A 22,602-nucleotide genomic window follows, 5' to 3' on the forward strand; every position below is an offset into this window, starting at 1 on the left:
GCAATCCTCAAAAGTGCATGCAGATTTATTAAATCTCTAGCATGTTGTTTTTGTGCGCCCCAAGATTTTGTCCTGCTACCTGCACTGTTTGCCACCTGCCTTTTGGAGAATGCCGTGTATGTGCCCTTGCATCCGCTTTTTTATCCATTGCTTAAGCCATAAGCTAATGTCCTGGGTTTCCCAGGACATAAACTGGTTCTCTTCCATCTTATCCCGGAAGAGTTTGTCATAATTGAGCCATGCCCAACTGACAGACTCTTTGTATGCTTCAAGGAAAGTATCTGCACTGATAGTGCTTTTGGCCCAGCAAGCCTCAAAAACCTCTTTAATACCTTCAGCTCTCCCACCTGCCTCTTCTTTTTCTTTTCTTGGGTTGCTTATTACTAAGCAAGACGAGATATTGTTTGTGCAACCCTCAGCTTGGGAATCCCCACTTGTGAGGCTATTTTTATCTTGTTTGCTTGCTTATGGAGAAAATGAAGTTGCTTACCTGTAACAAATGTTCTCCATGGACAACAGAACAAATCAGCCAAACAATCCCATACAATGTGGTATAACCCCTCCAAGAATACACACTGTCATATCACAGACATTCATACCACACAACCCTTCCCAAAATGCAGACCTCATCCCCCAAATTTTATCATTCCAAGATGTACCATAGTAACCACACCCACTACTCAAAACAAACATCTTAAAAACTAAAACTGCTTATTTTTCAAAACTCTCAATTTCTAAACGGTCTGAAGTTTCAAAGTTCTCAAAAATACACTTCAACAGTTCAAAAATTGTGAAGCTCTCCTGGGAAAATAATCCACATTCAATATACAATGTAGTAATGTTTTTATAGCACTCAAACAATGTACTTTGATTCCGAAGCTTGCTATAATGCAACTGGCTCAAAAGTTGCTTGTTCCACCCGAAGATCAGCTTCTTCGAAAGATGCCCGATGTTTCAAAACAAGGAGAGCAATGATGGTGTACTATGTCCCAGACACATCCAATTCTCACGGATTACAATGTTTCACGGGATTCATTTCAAAGATGCCTCCAGAATATCAAACTCATTTCATCCCACCCGATGATATACTGTTTATCCGAGAAACACCCGAAGCTGCAGCATTTTGGCAGCACATGACTGCCTACATCAGGGGATCATAGCAGTTACTGTACAAGCAAATAAACCCAGAAAATATCAGACCCACAAACAAAATATCCTAAAATACCTCAAAAAGCTAATACATTAATCAGAAACTCACCAGCACTCACACTTCGATCCTCTCACTCATAGTAGTGCTTGAAACTGCGTGAGCATACTCACTTTGTTAAAAATCATCAGCCCCACCCCTCACCTTCCGGTTTCACAGACGCACAATTTTTAAACCAAACTTTATCAATATATATAAATGTAAAAGAACAATATCAAGTCTTCTATCGAAGGAAAAACTTGCAGAACAGCACTCTTTTATAATGAGCTCCATTCTATCTCCTTATTAAGACCTGCTTGGGGCTACAGTATTCCAATAAAAAATATATAATTGCTCTTTCAACAACAGAAATTTATTGAAATCACCCCATCTAGTACGAGGTGCAAGTTGTTCCAAAACTACAAAGGACAAATCCTCAATAGAATGACCAGCAGACTCCCAATGGCCCACTAATGGAGCTTTTGGTCTACCCCATTGGATGCAGCTTGTGTTCTTGAATACGGACTTTCACTTTGCGAGAAGTCTTACCAATGTAACAAAAGGCACAAGGGCACCAAATTAATTAGATCACACCGCTAGAACTGCAAGACGTCCTTTCACTTTGTGGTCTAAAACATCTATTGGGTAAAATCACCCTTTCTCCATGAAAAGAAAATGGGCAAACACTGCACTGCCCACAAGAGTGGTGACCCTTCTGTGTTTGTCTGGAGGCTGTCTGCGTTGCTGAATGAACCAGCAAATCTCTCAAATTACGTGCCCTTGAAAAGGCAAACAATGGAGTTTCTTGAAATGGTGGAAGAAGCCTTAAAACATTCCAATGTTTCAGGATGCTTTTTCATACTAACCAAGTGTCAGATGTAAAGGATAATACACAAACCAATTTTGATTGCATACAAAGTGTTTGTGGACATAAGAGATGATCACGATTTGCCCATCGCCCTCTTTTTTTAAGAATTGTTTGAGAACCTTCCTGGGTAACCCCTATCAGCAAATCTTAGCAACATATCTTGTGCCTTATCCATATATTCAGAAGTAGAAGAGCAGAGTTTTCTTAGTCTTAAAAATTGACCTGCTGGTTTATTCTGCTTAAGTTTCAAAGGATGACAACTTTGAAAATGAAGCAAAGTATTGTGATCTGTCGCTTTTCTAAAAATTGAAAAATGAAACCCTTCTGAGTCCAATGAAATAGAAAGGTCCAAAAAGTTTATCTGGGTCGCACTCACCATTGAAGAGAACTGTAAATGGGGATTCTGCCTGTTCAACCAACCCAAAAATTCTTCTAAATCCTCACGTGGACCCGACCACAATAAGATGATATCAATGAATTGTCTCCACAAAAAATTTTTATCTCTACATGGGGATACCGAAAGAACTTGCTCTTCAAATTTACCCATATATAGATTAGCTATATCAGGGGCCGTTGACGCCCCATGGCAACCCCTTTAATCTTTTGGAAATAGCAGTTCTTAAACCTAAAAAAAGTTTGTTTCATTGCTATAGATGTCAATTCAGCCAAAAAATCAGTGATAACTCTACAAGGTCCTGACCTCTGCTCCAAGCATTCACGAACAATATCAATGGCCTCATCTTGCGGAATGTTAGTATATAAGGAGGCCACATTGATAGTGGCCATCCACAAAGCCTATAGCAGGGATTGTTAAGTTCTCCAGAATTCTAATGATGTGTCCCGAATCTTGAATGTAAAAGGGTAGCTATTCCACTAAGTTTCTCAAACTTTCTACAAATATAGAGAGTGGCTCTAATAGAGAACCCTTAGCTGAAATAGGTCTAGAGATAAAAAGGAAACCACTATAAAAGTGTATTCCTTTGGAGTAATCCAGCGTGCAGAGATTGCTTGCTCTAACAGCTGATCTATTATTAATTTAAGTTCTAAAGTAGGATCACTCTCAAGGGTAAGATAAAACTCCCTATTAGCTAGTTATATTTCTATCTCAGCCACATAGTCTTCAACATTCTGAGTGACAATCGCTCCCCCTTTATCAGCTGATTTAATAATGACATCATCATAACTCTGCAATTGATAGCCATTTTCTCGGATTATGAAAAAGGGCCTGTGCTAGTTGACAAGAGTACAGATTTGTGTGGGGTAGATACCACCACATTTGCAGAAGAGTATTTGGGTGGAACTAGCAAAACTGAAGTGGATAAAGCCATGGGGCCTGATGAAATACATTCAGGATACTAAGGGAGCTAAGAGGTGCTGATGGGTCCACTGACTGAGCAGTTCAATAGATCTTTGGAAATGGGAGTGTTGCTGCAAGATTCGAGAGAGGTGGTTGTGGTCCAGCTTCAGACAAGTGGTTGCACGGAGGAGGTTGGAAACTACAGGCTGGTTAGCCTTATCTCAATTGTGGGAATATTAATGGAGTCCTTGATGAAGGAAAGGATTACAAGATTCAAGTCAACGTTGTTTTACCAAAGGAAGGTCATGCCAAATGAACCTTGCTGATTTTTTTTGATTGGGTGACTAAAAAGTTAGATCAAGAAAGAGCACTTCATGTGGTTTACTTGGATTTCAGCAAACCTTTTGATATGTTTCCACATAGGAAGCTCATGAGAAGCCTGGGAAGGTTCCAAAAGTGATAGCATGGATTTCAAATTGGTTGAGTGACAGATAACAGTGTGTAATGGAAACTATTCTGAAGAGAGAACAGTGATCAGGAGTCAATTCTGGGTCCTGTTCTGTTCAACATCTTTTTGAGCGACATTGCAAAGGGGTTAGAAAGAAAGATTTGTCCTTTTGCCGATGACAATAAGATCTTAAGAGTAGAGAGAACAAGGTTTGAAGTGGTTGAACTTTTGACAGCTAGGATTCAGTGCCAAGAAGGGCAGAGTCATGCATTTGGGGTGCAGTGATCCAAAGGAGCTATTTATAATGGTGGGTGAAAGACTGATTATGCATGGACTAGGAGAGAGATCTTGAAGTGATAGTGTCTAACAATCTGAAGTTAGCAAAGCAATGTGATTAAGTGGTGGCTAAGGCCAGAAGGATGCTAGGCTACATAGTGAGTCATGACAAGCAGGGAAAAAAGTGATGATGCCCTTGTACAGGTTTTGGTGAGGCCTCATGTGGAGACTATCTCAAAAAGGATAGAGAGAAGATGGAAGTGGTTCAGAGAGAAGCAAACAAAATTGAGTGGGTTCTACAACAAGACTTTTGAAACTGGAAGATCTAAATACAGTATGTACTGTATACCCGGGAGAAGAGGAGAGACACATGAGATATAATAAATATTTTAAATACCTGAAAGATATAAATAATGCAGAAAAATCAAACATTTTCTGATGGAAAGGAAATTATAGAGCTAGGGTTAATTATTTGAAATTCCAAGGAGGTAGGAACAATGTAGGGATGTATTTCTTCATGTGAAGGGTGGTGGTTGCATGCAATGCCCTTCTGGAAAAGGTGGTGAAGGCCAAAATGATAATGAAATTCGAAAGGGAATGGGATAAACCCAGGCTCCCTGTTCGTACCCGGATCAGTCCAGACCGTGGGTTGAGCCTCCTGTCCAGCAGATGGAGACAGACCAAAACTGAAAGGGTATCCTATATCAGGACAGAGCCTACCCTACAGCCCTTCAGTATTTGTCTGTCTCCAGTAGATGGATCAGCTCACCCTGCGGTCTCCTGATTTGGGCTAGTCAGCCTTTCTTCCTTCTCTTTCTTTCGGATCAAGCAAGTTCTTATTTCCTTAGGGAATCTTGTAGGATTTTCAATAAAAAATAAATTAATTAAAGACCTTTTCAGTTTAATTGATTTTAGTTCCTTTGCAGGAGACGGTCCCGTCTCCTGGCTCTTGTCGGACTTAGGGGGGCTTCGCCCCTTGTGCGGGGCATAGCCTAAGTCCGTGTTTGGTTCCTGGTGTGGGGACCGAGGCTGGTGGTCCAGTCTTTCATCTCCCCCCTCTGGCTGCCTAGGGAGCTTAGTGCTCCATTGCTTTCTTTTGCTCTCAGTTTGGATGCTTTAAAAAAATAATAATAATTAAATAAACTTTGACTTTTTCCCTGCTAGAGTCTAGCCGGCAGCCAGACACAGAGGAGCATGCAGGCTTCACTCCCCTGCCGGCAAAGCTGTCAGTCAGCTATTTTTAGCTTTCAGCTGCTTTTTTTTCTTCAGCTCACAGCTCCTCTTTGCTGAGGGTGCTGCGGCCAAATGCCTGCCTCTCCTGTGGGGAGCCCTCGTTGTGCCTATCGCGTGAGGGGGCCTGCCTAGGAATGCCCCTCCTTGGCAGGGCAAGCAAATTTACCCCAGGGATGGAATCCCCAGCGTATGGCCAGGCCGTTCCGGGTCAGCAGACTGCGGGAACGGTGGCCATCTTGGGGATTTCAGCAGCTCCCGATTTGGAGCTGCCTGGGGCTGGGGAGCAAAATTTAAGGGAGTTCCCCCCCCGATTTAAACCCCGAGCCCCCCCAGGATGAGGTCCCTGACCCTCCCTTGCTTCTCCCTCCGCGCCCCCCCCCCCCCCCCCCCCCCGTGAAATCCAGGTCCCATTTTTCTTCCGATTTTGTCGTCCTGCATAAATCATATTTGGCCAGCTTGCAGGAGGAGGACCCAACCCCAGGCCATCCCACACCCGGCGACGTTGCCCACTCTCCCTGTCCCGGAGCCCCAGGGGTCTGTTAGGGTGCGGGTGGTCCTGGGAGTGGCCCCTATTCCTGACCCCCCGGTGGCCCCAATTATTCCAGATCCTACAGTGGATTTGGCGAGCGCGCTCCCACCCCTGGAAGGGGATGATCCTAGAGTCCTCCGCATGTTTCAAAGGGAGGAGTTGGAGCCCCTCATCCCTTTTGTCCTTCAGGAGCTGGGGCTGGAGGAGCCCAAGGATATGGACCCGGTCCTGGCGGGACTCAGGGCTTCGGCAAGCGCTTTTCCCTTTCATCCTATGCATAAGTTGTTGCTCCTGCAGGAATGGGAGGCTCCCGAAGCGGGACTCCGGGTGGGGCGAGCTATGGATAAGCTCTATCCCCTCCCGGAGGAATGCTTGGACATGCTGAAGATTCCCACCGTGGACTCTTCCGTTTCGGCGGTCACCAAGCACACTACTATCCCTGTGGTGGGATCAACGGCTTTGAAGGACAGACGGGATCGAAAGCTCGAAGCCCATCTGAAGCGTATCTTTGAGGTCTTGGCCTTGGGAGTCCGGGCGACTATCTGCAGCAGTCTCATGCAGCGGGCAGGTCTTAGGTGGGTTCAACAATTACTTGGCACCCAGAACCTCCCGCCTGCAGAGGCAGAGCAGGCTGAGCGTTTGGAAGGCGTCATAGCATATGGGGCTGATGCGCTCTACGACCTCCTCCGCGGCCAGGCGAAGGTGATGGTCTCAGCGGTCTCCGCTAGATTACTCCTCTGGCTGCGCAGTTGGTCTGCCAACCTTTTTACCTCCTGCTTCGCCGCCCTGCTCTTCCCCCTCGGCTCGGTCGGCCCTCCCCGCGCGGTCGGCGTCGGCCTATCAGGGCCAGGGGAGGTGGACCGGAGACAAGCCTCTCGCGAGGCCTCCGAGGCAACACAAATTTAAAGAGAAAAAAAAAATAAAAAACCCAGCGGCGTCAAAGCGGACAGCAGAAGGAAGCAGGAACCGGTAAGCCCTCCCCGGAAGCCCTGACGCCTCCCCAGAGCCCTTTAAAGGGCTGAAACTGCTCGAGGCACACCCTTTTTACCTCCTGCTTCGCCGCCCTGCTCTTCCCCCTCTGCTCGGTCGGCCCTCCCCGCGCAGTCGGCGTCGGCCTATCGGGGCCAGGGGAGGTGGACCGGAGACAAGCCTCTCGCGAGGCCTCCGAGGCAACACAAATTTAAAGGAAAAAAAAAAAACACCCAGCGGCGTCAAAGCGGACAGCAGAAGGAAGCAGGAACCGGTAAGCCCTCCCCGGAAGCCCTGACGCCTCCCCTGAAACTGCTCGAGGCGTCGCGCGCCTAAGGAGCACGACAAAGGGGCCTGCCCCTTTGTGCGCTGCTTCGTGCGCTCCAGCACACTGTACTAGAAGACACTCACTACCTCCTTCTATTACTGCACCCGTTCTTTCACCCAAGCGCTCCACCTCAGCTCTCCTCAAGCAGTCGTGCAGCCACTCCTACACTCAACATTCTTCCAGCAATTGCCCAGTCACTCCAGCATCCAGCATTCTTCCAGCAATTGCCCAGTCACTCCAGCATCCAGTATTCTTCCAGCAATTGCCCAGTCACTCCAGCATCCAGCATTCTTCCAGCAATCTTCCAGTCACTCCAGCATCCAGCATTCTTCCAGCAATCTTCCAGTCACTCCAGCATCCAGCATTCTTCCAGCAATCTTCCAGTCACTCCAGCATCCAGCATTCTTCCAGCAATTGCCCAGTCACTCCAGCATCCAGTATTCTTCCAGCAATCTTCCAGTCACTCCAGCATCCAGCATTCTTCCAGCAATTGCCCAGTCACTCCAGCATCCAGTATTCTTCCAGCAATCTTCCAGTCACTCCAGCATCCAGCATTCTTCCAGCAATTGCCCAGTCACTCTAGCATCCAGCATTCTTCCAGCAATCTTCCAGTCACTCCAGCATCCAGTATTCTTCCAGCAATTGCCCAGTCACTCCAGCATCCAGTATTCTTCCAGCAATCTTCCAGTCACTCCAGCATCCAGCATTCTTCCAGCAATTGCCCAGTCACTCCAGCATCCAGCATTCTTCCAGCAATTGCCCAGTCACTCCAGCATCCAGCACTCATCAAGCCACTCCAACACCCAGCAGTCATCCAACAATCTTCTCCACCAGCAACTTCTTCCAAAAAGACAGCATGCTACAAACTTTCCCCATACTGATTATCCCTCGCTTACTCCCCCACAGAGCCAATACACCCGTGCTCAATCTACGCTCAAAGAGATCCCTGATTCCAATCATGATCTCCCCTCTAACACAATTCCTAGGCTTATCGTTAATCACCTTAACCCTTTTCAACTCGCAGTCGCTCTCAAAAAAATCTCACATGCTCTACGACCACCTCCTGGACACCCAACCGGACATTTGTGCCATTACCGAAACATGGCTGAAAAACACAGACACCGCCATAATTAACCAACTGCCAACACAACAATATGACATCTTCTCTATCCCCAGACCTAAAAAAAGAGGGGGTGGAATAATGTTAATAGCAAAAAAAGAACTGAGACTGTCCCAGCAAGCCTTCAAATCGACGACCAAATTAGAAATCGGACTATTCAAATCCTCCCAGCTTCAAATCTGCCTTATTTACGCCCCCCCGGGGCTCCTAGAATCCGACCCTTCTCCACTCATCGAAATCATAGCCAAACACATCAACACTAACTCACCTGCTATCATTTTAGGAGATTTCAACCTCCATGTTGACTCCCCCACCCCATCATCTAATTGCGAAGCCCTTCTCTCATCTCTCCAGGCTATGGGATTCAAACAAATTATAAACAATCCCACACACAAGGCAGGCCAAACGCTTGACCTGATATTCACTAACGAAACCATCTCGCCCATCTCCCCACCTTCTTGCACCCCCATCCCCTGGTCAGATCACTCGATGATAACTACAAAACTATCTATAAAACAAAAACTGACCCCTATTGCTACTAAATCCTCGATCCAGTTCAGGAAACCTTGTTCCATGGACACTCTCAACAACAGCCTGGCCAAAGACCTAATTAAACTGGACCTCTCCGATGCTGATACCGCTATTAACTCCTGGCAAACTATTACACACTCAGTAGCAAACAGAATCTGCCCCGTATCTTCAAAAGTTATCAACCCAGCCCGCACAAACAAAAAACCCTGGTTCTCAACTGAATTAAGAAAACTCAATCAAGATCTACAACACAAAGAACAACGCTGGCGGAAAGATTCCTCCCCTTCCTCACTGGCTTCTTACAAAACTGCAATGAGCCACTATAGGACATCCATTACCCGCACCAAACGAGATTTCTACGCCAAAAAAATACACGGCTTCTTATATGACCCAAAAACTCTGTTCTCATATGTTGCTGCCCTTACCACACCTATGCCCCTTACCATCCCAGAAGAAGAAGCCCAGAACAAATCCACAGAGTTGGCTATCTTCTTTGATAACAAAATCAAAAACCTACTTGCCCCCCTGGCATCAACTAACACTTCTCCAAACCCTTCGCAACCACTAAGCCTCGCAACCACTAACCCTCCTCCAACTATCCACAAACCGACACTAGAAACTCTTGAACAGACATCCTCCCTGGAAATAGAATCAATAATCAAGAAAATGAAACCTTCCTCACATCCATTGGACCAAATACCGACCAAACTCCTTCTCACCATCCCTAACACCATTGCTGAACCGCTCGCAGACATCATAAATTGCTCCCTCAATCAAGGATCGGTCCCGGACTCCTTAAAAATTGCTTCACTGAAACCCTTACTAAAAAAACCCAACCTGGATCCAGCCAACCCTGTAAACTTCCGCCCCATTGCAAACCTACCTTTTATAGCCAAGCTAATGGAAAAGCTTGTCAACATCCGACTCACAGACTACCTTGACTCCCACAATATTCTCTACCCTTCTCAATTCGGATTCAGGAAACGCCTAAACACAGAATCCCTCCTTCTTTCTCTAACGGACAACATCCTGATGGGCCTTGACAAGGGACAATCATACCTTCTAGCCCTACTCGACATCTCTGCGGCGTTCGACACGGTAAACCACTCTATCCTCATCAACCGTTTAATGGAAATAGGCATATCTGGTTCTGCACTGCTCTGGTTCACATCCTTTCTGAACAACAGGCACTACAAAGTCAAAATAAATGACAAAGAATCCCACGCCATTCCATCAAACCAAGGAGTACCCCAGGGTTCTTCACTTTCCCCTACCCTGTTCAATATATATCTACTCCCTCTATGCCAGCTACTCAATAGCCTCAACCTCACCCATTTTATATACGCGGACGATGTGCAAATCATAATTCCCATATCGGACCCCATCTCCTCTACTCTAAATTTCTGGAAGAACTGCTTACACGCCATCAACCTTCTTCTCTCGAGTCTCAACCTGGTCCTAAATACGTCCAAAACGGAACTCCTGGTTATCTCCCCTAGTGATAACAACCCCTTCGCCAATAATGCAGTCATCCCAATAGCAAGCCAGGTCAGAGACCTTGGGGCCACCCTTGACTCTAGAATGAATTTCAAAAAATTCATTAACGCTACAACTAAAGAATGTTTCTTCAAGCTACAGGTCTTGAAGCAACTAAGACCGCTCTTACACTTCAAGGATTTCCGTTCCGTGCTTCAAGCCATACTCTTTTCAAAGATCGACTATTGTAACGCTCTACTACTCGGTCTCCCCGCTTCGTCTACCAAACCTCTTCAGATGCTGCACAACGCAGCGGCCAGGATCCTTACAAACACACGTCGCAAGGACCATATCACACCAATCCTAAAAATCCTACACTGGCTGCCCATCCAATATAGAATTCTTTTCAAGGCCCTCACCGTCATCCACAAATCCGTCTACCAGCAATCCACACTCCAACTCACCTTCCCACTCGAATTACATACTTCCGCAAGGCCGATCAGAACTGCCTACAAAAGTTCGCTCAAGGCCCCCCCCCCCAACAAATCCTCGGTCCACAACTCTATTCACAAGCGAGCACTTTCAACAGCAGGTCCGCTACATTGGAATTCACTTCCCCAAGACTTACGCCAGGAACAATGCCATCTAACATTCAGAAAGAAACTGAAAACCTGGCTGTTCGCAGAAGCCTACCGTTGAAGGAACTTCTTCAACCATCACTGACTCTCACCCTTCCACTCCTCCCTAATCCCTCCCACCTCTTCATTTCCCTCTCCCCCCCCCCCCCCCCCCCCCTCACCTCACCCCTCTCCTTCTCCCACTGGACTTACCTTGTTAATAATCGCCTAGGATAAATCTCTGTTTATGTATCTTTAACATATAGTTTTTTTGTTGATTATATTTAACACTCTCCAGTTGTTTTAGTTTAAAATCTGTCCTGTCTTCCATCTCCCATGTTTTACGCTCCCTGTTTAATGTAACTTTACTTTCGACCTAGATGTTAATTGGTTTCCCCTCAGTTACATTGTAAACCGGTACGATAAGACCTGGTCTTGAGCATCGGTATAGTAAAAGAAATTAAATAAATAAAATAAATAAATAACCAGTCCTCCAAGGCACGGCTGGGCACGTTGCCCTTCAAAGGTAAGTTGCTTTTTGGAGAGGAACTTGAGCAGCTCATTAATTCCTTGAGGGAAAACAAGGTTCATAAGCTACCGGAGTATCGTCTGAAACAATCTCTATCCTTTACGCCCTCCCGTCCTCGCTTCCGGGGTCAGCGGAGATATACGCCCTGCGGATTAGGTGGCTCCTCTAGAGGTTATTCTTCCCGGTCTCAATCTTGGTCTCAGCCCTTTCGTGGGTGTCGCTCCTTCCGCGAGGGACAGTCTCAGCACACTACCACAAAGCCCACCACACAATGAAGTTTGGTTGACCCATTCCTCGGTTCCCTTTCTGGGTGGTCGTCTCTCCCTGTTTTTCGAGGAATGGGTCAAAATCAACGTTGAACCAGTGGGTTCTCGACATTGTCCGAGACGGTTACGCCTTAGAATTTGTTCACAATCTACCGGACCTCTTTGTATTCTCCCCATGAGATCATCTCAAGTGGGAGGCGGTGGAGCAAACGCTCGCCAGGCTTCTGAGTCTGGGTGCAGTTGTCTCGGTTCCGAAAGAGGAGCTCAGAGCAGGCCAGTATTCTATTTACTTCGTGGTTCCCAAGAAGGACGGGGCTTTTCGGCCGATCTTAGACCTCAAGAGGGTCAACCGGGCCCTCAAGATCCCACATTTTCGCATGGAAACCTTGAGAGCGGTCAGAGCAGCGGTTCACCCCGGCGAGTTTCTCGCTTCTCTCGATTTGACAGAGGCCTACTTCCACATTCCGATTCACCATGATTACCAGACGTATCTTCGCTTCCACATCCTCAACCAGGACTTTCAGTTTCGGGCGCTGCCTTTTGGCCTCGCTCCCGCGCCACGAACCTTTACCAAGGTCGTGGTGGTGGTGGTGGCGGCGGTGGCCCTCCGCCGTGAAGGAGTCCTAGTCCACCCCTATCTGGACGACTGGCTCGTAAGGGCCAAGTCGTAGACTCTCTGCAGACAGGCGGTGGATCGGGTTCCAGCTCTCCTTGCATCTCTCAGCTGGGTAGTGAATTTTCCCAAAAGCAATCTTCAGCCTTCCCAGGTGTTAGAGTTCCTGGGAGCCCACTTCGACACTCGGATAGGCAAGGTGTTCCTACCTCGGGCGCGGGCTCTCAAGTTGATCGACCAGGTTTGGAATCTGCTCTCGCTGCCTCTTCTGACGGCCTGGGACTACCTTCAGGTCTTGGGCTCAATGGCTTCCACCATCGACCTCGTCCCTTGGGCATTTGCTCATATGCGACAGTTACAGAGAGCTTTGCTAACCTGTTGGCAGCCGGTGTCGGAACAGTTTCACATAGTTCTCACGCTTTTGGCCTCTACCGTCTGCCTTGCAGTGGTGGCTTTCGCTTCCTCACCTGCTCCGGGGAATGCCTCTTCAATCCCCACAGTGGGCGATAGTAACCACAGACGCTAGTCTCTCGGGCTGGGCGCAGTCTGCCAGTCCCAGTCCACCCAGGGGATCTGGTCTCCGGTTCAGTCTCGTTGGCATATTAATCGATTGGAGGCCTGGGCGGTGCGTCTGGCTCTGCAGGAGTTCCTGCCCCTGATATGCAGAAAAGCAGTGAGGGTTCTTTCCGACAACTCCACCACCGTGGCTTATATCAACCGTCAGGGAGGCACTCGCAGTCGCCTTGTGGCCCTGGAAGCCAGCCGTCTCTTCGACTGAGCAGAACGGCATCTGGAGTGCCTGGCAGTCTCCCACATAGCGGGCAAGGAGAATGTACAGGCCGATTTCCTCAGTCGTCAATCTCTCGATCCGGGGGAGTGGGAACTCTCAGAAGCAGCCATGGCTCTGATCAGCGACAGGTGGGGTCCCCCTCACCTGGACCTCATGGCGACCTTGCGCAATGCAAAGGCCAACCAGTTCTTCAGCCGCTGGAGAGAGCACATCTTGGAGGGAGTGGATGCTCTGGCTCTTCCTTGGCCTGCAGACGTTCTTCTGTACGTGTTCCCTCCGTGGCCTCTGGCCTAAAAAGTTCTCCAAAGAATAGAACTCCACCGAGGGCCAGTGATCCTGGTAGCTCCCGAATGGCCTCACAGACCATGGTTTGCGGATCTCGTCAACCTGGCAACGGACGGACCTCTCCGGCTAGGCCATCTTCCTCATCTGCTTCGGCAGGGGCTCGTATTTTTCGACCAGGCCAATCGCTTTTGTCTAGCGGCCTGGCTTTTGAACGGAGACGCCTGAGGGGTAAGGGCTTTAAGGAGGAGGTTATCTCCACTTTGCTGCGAGCTAGGAAGCAGTCTACTTCCCTGGCTTACTTGTGCATTTGGAAGGTTTTTGAGACTGTGCAGAGTCTGGCATCTCCGCACGCTCCGCTCCGGTCTCGTTGGTTCTTTCTTTTCTACAGAAGGGTCTCTCCAAGGGCCTTTCCTTCAGTTTATTTTATTTTATTTATTTTAAAAATTTTCTATACCGTCATTAAGTTAAATACCATCACAACGGTTTACAGAAGGGCACGATAAAGAGAAATATGGGTGGTATAGATTACAAATTACTCGTGTGCCATCATAGTACGGTAACAATGTAAAATAACAAACTAGGTGTGTAAGTTAAACCTGATTGTTAGGAACAAATTAGGCAGTTTGATTTTAACATTAATATGCTTATGTAGGTTACTAAAAACTTGTAGCTTGGTGCATCCTTATCGCTCAACTATTTTTCTCCTTTTCTTTATCTTTATAAAATGCTTGTTTAAAAAGCCAGGTTTTCAGATTAGTTTTGAATAATTTCAGATTTGTCTGTAGTCTTATTTCGAGTGGCATGGTATTCCAGAGTACAGGACCAGCCAGTGACAGTGCTCTTTCCCTTACTTGTGTGAGATGTGCTGATTTGACAGAGGGGACAGTTAGTAGAGCTTTATTTGCAGTTCCCTGCACGTGCAAGTTTCCGCTCTCAGCTCTCTCCTTGGACGGGTCGAGAGTCATCCCTTGGCGGGCCACCCGGATGTGGTTCGTTTCTTGAAGGGAGTCAAGCATCTGCGACCACTCGCTTGTTTTACTTGCCCCTCGTGGAGTCTTAATCACGTCCTCCGGGCTCTTTGTGTGGTCCCTTTCGAGCCTCTCCGTCTGTCTATGGTAAAGGACCTCATGTTCAAGACAGTTTTTCTAGTCTCTATTTTTTCTGCTTGACGTGTTTCTGAGATCCAAGCATTGTCCTGTTGGGAACCTTTTTTGCGTTTTTCCGATTCAGGAGTTTCTCTCAAGACTGTGCCTTCCTTTCTGCTGAAGGTTGTCTCCACTTTCCATGTCAACCAGTTGGTGGAGCTTCCAGCATTCTTCCCAGAGGAGATTGCAGGTACCGCCGGAGGCGACCTTCGCAGACTTGATGTCAAATGAGTTCTACTCCGGTATCTCCAGGTCACCAATGACTTTCAGGTCTCGGACCATCTTTTTGTCCTCTGGAGTGGCCCTAATTGGGGCAAACCGGCTTCTAAGACTACTATCGCGCGGTGGTTGAAGGAGGCGATTTCCTCTGCCTATATTTGTCAAGGTCGGGCGGTTCCTGAGGGCCTAAAGGCTCATTCGTCGTGTTCTCAAGCTACTTCCTGGGCGGAGAGCTAATCCGTTTCTCCGCAAGAAATTTGCAGGGCCACTACATGGACGTCTCTGCATACTTTTGCTCAACACTACCGCCTGGATGTACAACCACCAGTTTTTGGGTCCTTTGGGCGACAAGTGCTTCGAGCGGGACTGTCTCAGTCCCACCCGGTTTAGGGAAGCTTTGGTACATCTCACGGTCTGGACTGATCCGGGTACGTACAGGGAAAGGAAAATTTAGTTCTTACCTGTTAATTTTCGTTCCTGTAGTACTATGGATCAGTCCAGACGCCCTTCCCTGTTTTTTTCTTTTCTTACTGTCCACTCGAAGCTTGTTATTGCAGATTCTCAGAAGTCGATATTTCATTTTCTACTGAACACGACGATTACACTGGAAGCTTTGGTTGTTGGACATGGTAGAACTAAGCAAGAGCGCTTAGTTCTACCATGTTCTCTACACTGTTATTGAGTTGCTCAATTGAGCTTTTTGGTTACTTGCTTGATCCTGTTTACATTTGTTGTTTTTCTGCTTTGATAATTGTTATACTGAAGGGCCGCAGGGTAGGCTCTGTCCTGATATAGGATACCCTTTCAGTTTTGGTCTGTCTCCATCTGCTGGACAGGAGGCTCAACCCACGGTCTGGACTGATCCGTGGTACTGCAGGAATGAAAATTAACAGGTAAGAACTAGTTTTCCTTTCCCTAAGGGCTAGAGGATGAAAATGAAGAAAAGGGGTAACCTATTACTAACCTTAGATGTAACCTTTCTGAATAGGGGTAACCTATACAGAGCAGCAGGTACTACTTTAACAGAAGGCAGAGAGAACCTGCGTGGAGCAGTAATTACTACCCAGGCAACTTGCAGTCATTTACTATGCTGTGCTTGACCTGGAACAAAGTTGAGGAATGATAGAAATTTTCAGTATGTATGTATGCAGATGCGAAAATTTCATTTCATTTTGTTTCTACTTTCATTTATTATTTTTTAAGGTTTTGTTTACATGTTTAATTGCTCAAATGCAGAAGCAAAATGAATTTATCTTTGTTTTGGATGGGAAACAAAAAACGAATGCCATAATGCTTTCCCTGTTTAACAATGACAGCAGATCCCTATTTCTTCAATAATAATAATTCAGACTCAGATCAAGGAACTGAATGTTTACTAATTTCATAACCATCTTATATGATTAATATGTAGTTAATTCCTACCTCTCTTACTCCTATCTCTCGTATTCCTAGCTACTCTAGCTCCCAAGTTTAATCCCCCTGTTACATTGTAACTTTGCTAGTTTCGACCTTTCTTATTTATGGTTACTTTGGTTTATCCCTTGTTCCATGTAAACCGGCCTGATATGAATCCCATTCATGAAGTCCGGTATAGAAATATTTTTAAATAAATAAAATAAATAAGGGGATGTTGTTTATATCTAAAATCCTCATTACATATAATTTCAGAAAATATAACTTGTGGCTGTACTAAACAGATTATTTAGATGGCACACGTAATTCAGAACTCCCCTACACATGGAGCATCATCAGAGAATACAAGTTAAATTGTATTTGCTTTAGTTGAAGGGGAATGAGGGTAACACTGCTTTGTGTGAGAAATTTGTGCCATACATGCCAGTCTGTCATTTAGTCTAGTCTCAGATGTTTGTACATATTTCAATTGATTTGGATTAAGAAAACTGTCAAAGCAGTACCTATCCCTCTTTATATATTATTAATCTAATTACAGAGAATATAAATTAATTTTTTTTTCTTTTTTAGGGAAACGAATTATGCAGCCTCAGATCCTGGAGGTGAACTTCAATCCAGACTGTGCTAGAGCGTGCCAGTATCACACAACATTTTTTAATGATATCTTCAGTGTATTATTTCTGGATGAACCTAAGAACTGTAATGTGACATGCATTGTGTAGAGACAGATTAATATGTCTAAACGTTCTGTCTCTAAGCATTCAACAGAAATGATAAATCTTCTAGTTTTTGCTGCTATGCTTATGCAGTGTAGAGATATGCAAATACTCAACTTCATCTCATTACCAATTTACATAGTTGCTTATGCTAAATATGGAAAAACAGAAAATGTTAGTACTATTGGCCAGCAACTGGAGCAAGCAACTGGCACTTCTCAGGTTCTCTAGCACCTATGTCTCTATTAAGTTAGTGGTATTCAAACTTTCCTATTATGTGTATCATTCAGAACTGTATCATTGAACTAAAACCATAATTTTCTCTTTGCAAAATAGTACCTATTGAACACAAAAATGTTCATTTTATAATCAATGGTAATGAATTATATTTAGGATGCTACAATGAATTGACCTACCAACCCTATTTACATGATCTAATTGTATTATGTGCATATTTCTCAAACTTTTTTGTAACATTTCTTTTTGTTTTTGTTTCATTTCACATAGCAACTATATTAATCTTTTAGATTAGTTTATTCTTGCTGAAAGGAGGTGGGTCCCAAGGTCTTAACTGTTGGAAGATTTCAAGTTAATGGAATTGCAGATCTTTCTATGGAGCTAGTGCTTTTCTACTTTAAATGTATGCCTGTCTACTTTTATGGTTACATATAGAAATAACCCAACATCCCAGCAGCTTTCTCTTAATTTCAATAATAGTGATGTCCACATATTTGTAAGTATTGTTTTCCTGAAACGAAGCTTCGGAGAATTCTAAAATGTCAAACATGTAATTTAACATTAGAAGGAAAAGGGAAATATTTAAGACTCCCTCGCCCCAATTTACAACTTAGAATAAAACTTACAATTCTGTTAAGAGTTTCTGATGCCATCAGGGACTAGCCACATTGGTGTTGTCATACCTTTGTCAATAAGTGTTCTATAGCAGTCACAGGGAATGCCTAAACATGGCATCTAAGCCTCACACTCTCCAACTGATTTTTAATACCAAAGGCACACTTTAAGCATTGGCACTCTATTTCCATCTTTCTGCTGCATAGGCAAGATCCAGAGACAAACAGAACATCCAGAATATCAATGTGTAGATAAGACGGTGGTGTAAGAAAGAGGATTTTAAGTTTGTTAGGAACTGGGCATCATTTTGGGGAAGGTGGGGACTGCTGGCACTAGCCTTTAATAAGGAGAAAGCAAAGCTTTTAAACTAGATGATGGGGGATGTGGGAACAAGCGGCAATTCCCACAGGCCTAGAGCCACACTAGACTGACTCCAGCCTTCTTAAAGCAGTACTCTTTTTATTATAAACTTCACACATGTCAGTCATGGACTGTCTTCTCCTCAGACAGTGTACACTCTTTACGTAGTGTGTTGCTTTGTCTCAGCTCAGTGTTTGGCCAGTGTAGCATACAGGAGCTGCCTTCTGCCTGGAGACCTCAGCCTGGTCTGATTATCCCCACCTGGATCCTAGCTCTTATTCCTTGCTGGGCCCCATCGACAGAGCTCTGTCTCTCAAGGAGAATTAAGGTGGACCAGGTATCCACCCTGGTCCCACACAGGTTTAAGGAGGAAAATAGGGGCACTGCCTCACATACCCCCCCCCCCAGCTTGGACCTATTGGTCTGAGCATCTTCATGTCCCCTGGATCTCTTCCCAGGAAGTAAATCACATCCCCACCCTCATTTCTCTGGCCTCCTGCCAATCATACTTGGCAAGGGTCCTCGGGTTAGGCTCACCACCACTTACCAGGGTTACCCCAGACAACACACCAACCATTAGGGATGTGAATCGTTTTAGGACGATTAAAATTATCGTCCGATAATTTTAATATCGTCTTAAACCGTTATGGAACACAATACAATACAGATTCTAACGATTTATCGTTATAAATCGTTAGAATCGTGAGCCGGCACATTAAAACCCCCTAAAACCCACCCCCGACCCTTTAAATTAAATCCCCCACCCTCCCGAACCCCCCCCAAATAACTTAAATAACCTGCGGGTCCAGCGGCGGTCCGGAACGGCAGCGGTCCGGAACGGGCTCCTGCTCCTGCATCTTGTCGTTTTCAGCCGGCGCCATTTTCCAAAATGGCGCCGAAAATGGCGGCGGCCATAGACGAAAAAGATTGGACGGCAGGAGGTCCTTCCGGACCCCCGCTGGACTTTTGGCAAGTCTCGTGGGGGTCAGGAGGCCCCCCACAAGCTGGCCAAAAGTTCCTGGAGGTCCAGCGGGGGTCAGGGAGCGATTTCCCGCCGCGAATCGTTTTCGTACGGAAAATGGCGCCGGCAGGAGATCGACTGCAGGAGGTCGTTCAGCGAGGGTTCCGGCGCCTCGCTGAACGACCTCCTGCAGTCGATCTCCTGCCGGCGCCATTTTCCGTACGAAAACGATTCGCGGCGGGAAATCGCTCCCTGACCCCCGCTGGACCTCCAGGAACTTTTGGCCAGCTTGTGGGGGGCCTCCTGACCCCCACGAGACTTGCCAAAAGTCCAGCGGGGGTCCGGAAGGACCTCCTGCCGTCCAATCTTTTTCGTCTATGGCCGCCGCCATTTTCGGCGCCATTTTGGAAAATGGCGCCGGCTGAAGACGACAAGATGCAGGAGCAGGAGCCCGTTCCGGACCGCTGCCGTTCCGGACCGCCGCTGGACCCGCAGGTTATTTAAGTTATTTGGGGGGGGGTTCGGGAGGGTGGGGGATTTAATTTAAAGGGTCGGGGGTGGGTTTTAGGGGGTTTTAGTGTGCCGGTTTTTCGATTTTTCGATTTTTAACGATTTTTAACGATTTTTCACGATATTTTACCCCCCCAAACGGCAACAATACGATTCCCTCCCCCTCCCAGCCGAAATCGATCGTTAAGACTATCGAGGACACGATTCACATCCCTACCAACCATCATCCACCATCCACTTTGCAATGTGCACCCACAGTCCTTTGATAAAGTACCTTGCTGGCTCCGGGTGCACGGTCCACCCCAGCACCACTTTCTGGACTGTCTGTGGGGGTTTCATCGCTATCCCTTCACTGGACTGACTGTGGGGGTTTCATCGCTATTCCTTCACTGCTCTCTGGCCACTTGCCCATGCCGGTTGCTTACAGCCTCACTCGCTGGGGTCTTCGCAGCTCCACCCTTTGGACTTTCCATGATGCTTCTTGGCATCTTTTGTCCTCTCTGGACTTCTCATGCCCTCTCACTGGGCTTCTCACAGGAGTTCACTCTCTGCTCCCGGCAGTGTTTGGGCACCCTAGAGGGTCTTTCTCCAGACCTCTTGTAATGCTATTGTTAGGCCTCACTCAGGCTATTCTCTACTGTGTCACACAGGCCTCTCAGTACTGTATCCTTCTGGGCAGTCTGGGTCGCTCTCCCTAGAGCTCTCTGAGGATTCGTCACAGCCCCCTCCTCTGAGCTTCTCACGGGAGGTATTCCTGGACTCCCGGTAGTGTTTGGGCATGCTACAGGTTCTTTGTCCACATCCCTGTAGTATCAAACTCTAGCCTCTCACTGCTGCCCCATTCTGGGCTCACCGCATTCTCTCCTCGGGTGCATTTCCAGAGCTCACTGAGCACCTGGTCAATCCCTGCTGCAATCATCTTTATCTCTACCACTGTCTCCACCCATCCATCTCCGGCCTGGCCAGGGCACCTGGGAGCAGGCTTTCTGGTTTCTCAGCCTCAGGTTTTCTCTTCCCTCTAGTTCTGGAGAGCTGGGAACTCCTACCAGCCAGCTATACATGGCTGCATTCCTGCCTGAAAACTAGCTTGCTCACTTCTACAGGGACAGCCGCTGGAGGCAGACCTGGAGGAGCTGAGGCAGAGAGAGGTATATAGATGAGACCTTCAGGGACATAGTAGCCAAGTCCCAATTTCAGACTGGCAGCCCTGGTGCTGCCTTGGAGGAAGAAGGTCTCATGATCGGAGACCATCAACCTGGTGCAGCAGGAAAGGATCCTATAGCAAGGACCTGCTCTCTAGGTGGTGCATTGTCCTTTCGCACCAAGGATGTGTCTCCTAGGCCTACTGCTCAGGAGAGAAGGGTTAGGTTGGTGATTCGATCATTAGGAATGTAGACAGCTGGGTGGCTGTTGGGCATGGGGATTGCTTGGTAACATGCCTACCTGGTGCAAAGGTGGCAGGCATAACCTAGATAGGATTTTAGACAGTGTTGGAGAGGACTGGTGGTCGTGGTACATGTGGGCACCAATGATATAGGAAAATGTGGGAGGGAGGTTCTGGAAGCCAAACTTATGCTCTTAGGTAGGAAGCTGAAATTCAGAACCTGCAGGGTCGTCGCATTCTCTGAAATGCTTCCTTTTCCATGCGCAGGTCCCCAGAGGCAGGCACAGTGCCGGAGTCTCAATGCGTGGGTGAGATGACAGTGCAAGGAAGAGGGATTCGGTTTTGTAAGGAACTGGGGAACCTTTTGGGGAAAGGGGAGTCTTTTCCGAAGGGATGGGCTCCACCTTAACCAAGGTGGAACTAGACTGCTGGCGCTAACCTTTTAAAACAAGTTAAAGCAGCTTTTAAACTAGAACAAAGGGGAAAGCCGACATTCACTCAGCAAAGCATGATTCGGAGAGAGGTATCTTCAAAGAATACTAATAATGCATTAGAATAAGGGCATCCCAACAGTGAGGCTCCAATAATAAGAAAAGTAGTCCAAGTGCCTGTAATTAAAAACTCACGTGAGCTAAAAAATTCCAATTTATCCCTATCAATTAAAAAGCAGAATGAAAAGACAAAACACAAAACACACTTTGAAATGTTTGTATGCTAATACCAGAAGTCTAAGAAGTAAGATGGGGGAATTAGAAAGTTTAGCAGTGAATGATGACAGACTTAATTGGCATCACAGAGACATGGGAGAAGGAGGATAACCAATGGGACAGTGCTATACCAGGGTACAAATTATATCTCAATGACAGAGAGGAGTATCGGAGAGGCGGTGTGGTGCTTTATGTCCGGGATGGCATAGAGTCTAACAAGATTAACATCCTGCATGAGACTAAATACACAATCGAATCTTTATGGGTAGAAATCCCTTGTGTGTTGGGGAAGAGTATAGTGATAGGGAGTATATTACCATCCATCTAGCCAAGATGATGAGATGGATAGTGAAATGCTAAGAGAAATTAGGGAAGCTAACCAAATTAGTAGTGCAGTAATCATGGGAGATTTCAGTTACCCCCAATATTGACTGGGTAAATATAACATCGGGGCATGCTAGAGAGATAAAGTTCCAGGATGGAATAAATGACAGTTTTATGGAGTAACTGGTTCAGGAACTGACAAGAGGGGGCAATTTTAGATCTAATTTTCAGTGGAATACAGGATTTGGTGAGAGAGGTAACAGTGGTGGGGCTGCTTGGCAATAGTGATCATAATATGATCAAATTTGAATTAATGATTGGAAGGGGGACAGTAGCTCTAGTGCTAAATGTTCAAAAGGGAAACTGATAAAATGAGAAAAATAGAAAAAAACTGAAAGGAGCAGCTACAAAGGTAAAGTGTGCAAGAGGCGTGGACATTGTTAAAAAAGGAAAAAAACCATCCTAGCACAGTCCAGATGTATTCCACACATTAAGAAAGGTGGAAGGAAGGCAAAACGATTACTGGCATGGTTAACAGGTGAGGTGAAAGAGGCTGTTTTAGCCAAAAGATCTTCATTCAAAAATTGGAAGAAGGATCCAACAGAAGAAAATAGGATGAAGCATAAGTGTTGAAAAGTTAAATATAAGAC

The 22,602-nt window shown here is 46.3% G+C and overlaps 1 protein-coding gene across 1 annotated transcript in view; it reads left to right on the forward strand.

Moving 5' to 3' along the window:
• Positions 1-17,333, forward strand: part of TTLL12 (tubulin tyrosine ligase like 12) — a 335,487-nt gene extending 318,154 nt beyond the window's left edge. Inside the window, exon 15 of the mRNA XM_029600086.1 lies at positions 16,709-17,333. Coding sequence (XP_029455946.1) covers positions 16,709-16,860 — 152 coding nt within the window. The 3' untranslated portion in view covers positions 16,861-17,333. The remainder of the gene's footprint in view (positions 1-16,708) is intronic.
• Positions 17,334-22,602: the final 5,269 nt, after the last annotated feature.

This window comes from Rhinatrema bivittatum, chromosome 4 (assembly GCF_901001135.1).
Source record: "Rhinatrema bivittatum chromosome 4, aRhiBiv1.1, whole genome shotgun sequence".
In the NCBI taxonomy this organism is placed as follows: Eukaryota; Metazoa; Chordata; class Amphibia; order Gymnophiona; family Rhinatrematidae; genus Rhinatrema; species Rhinatrema bivittatum.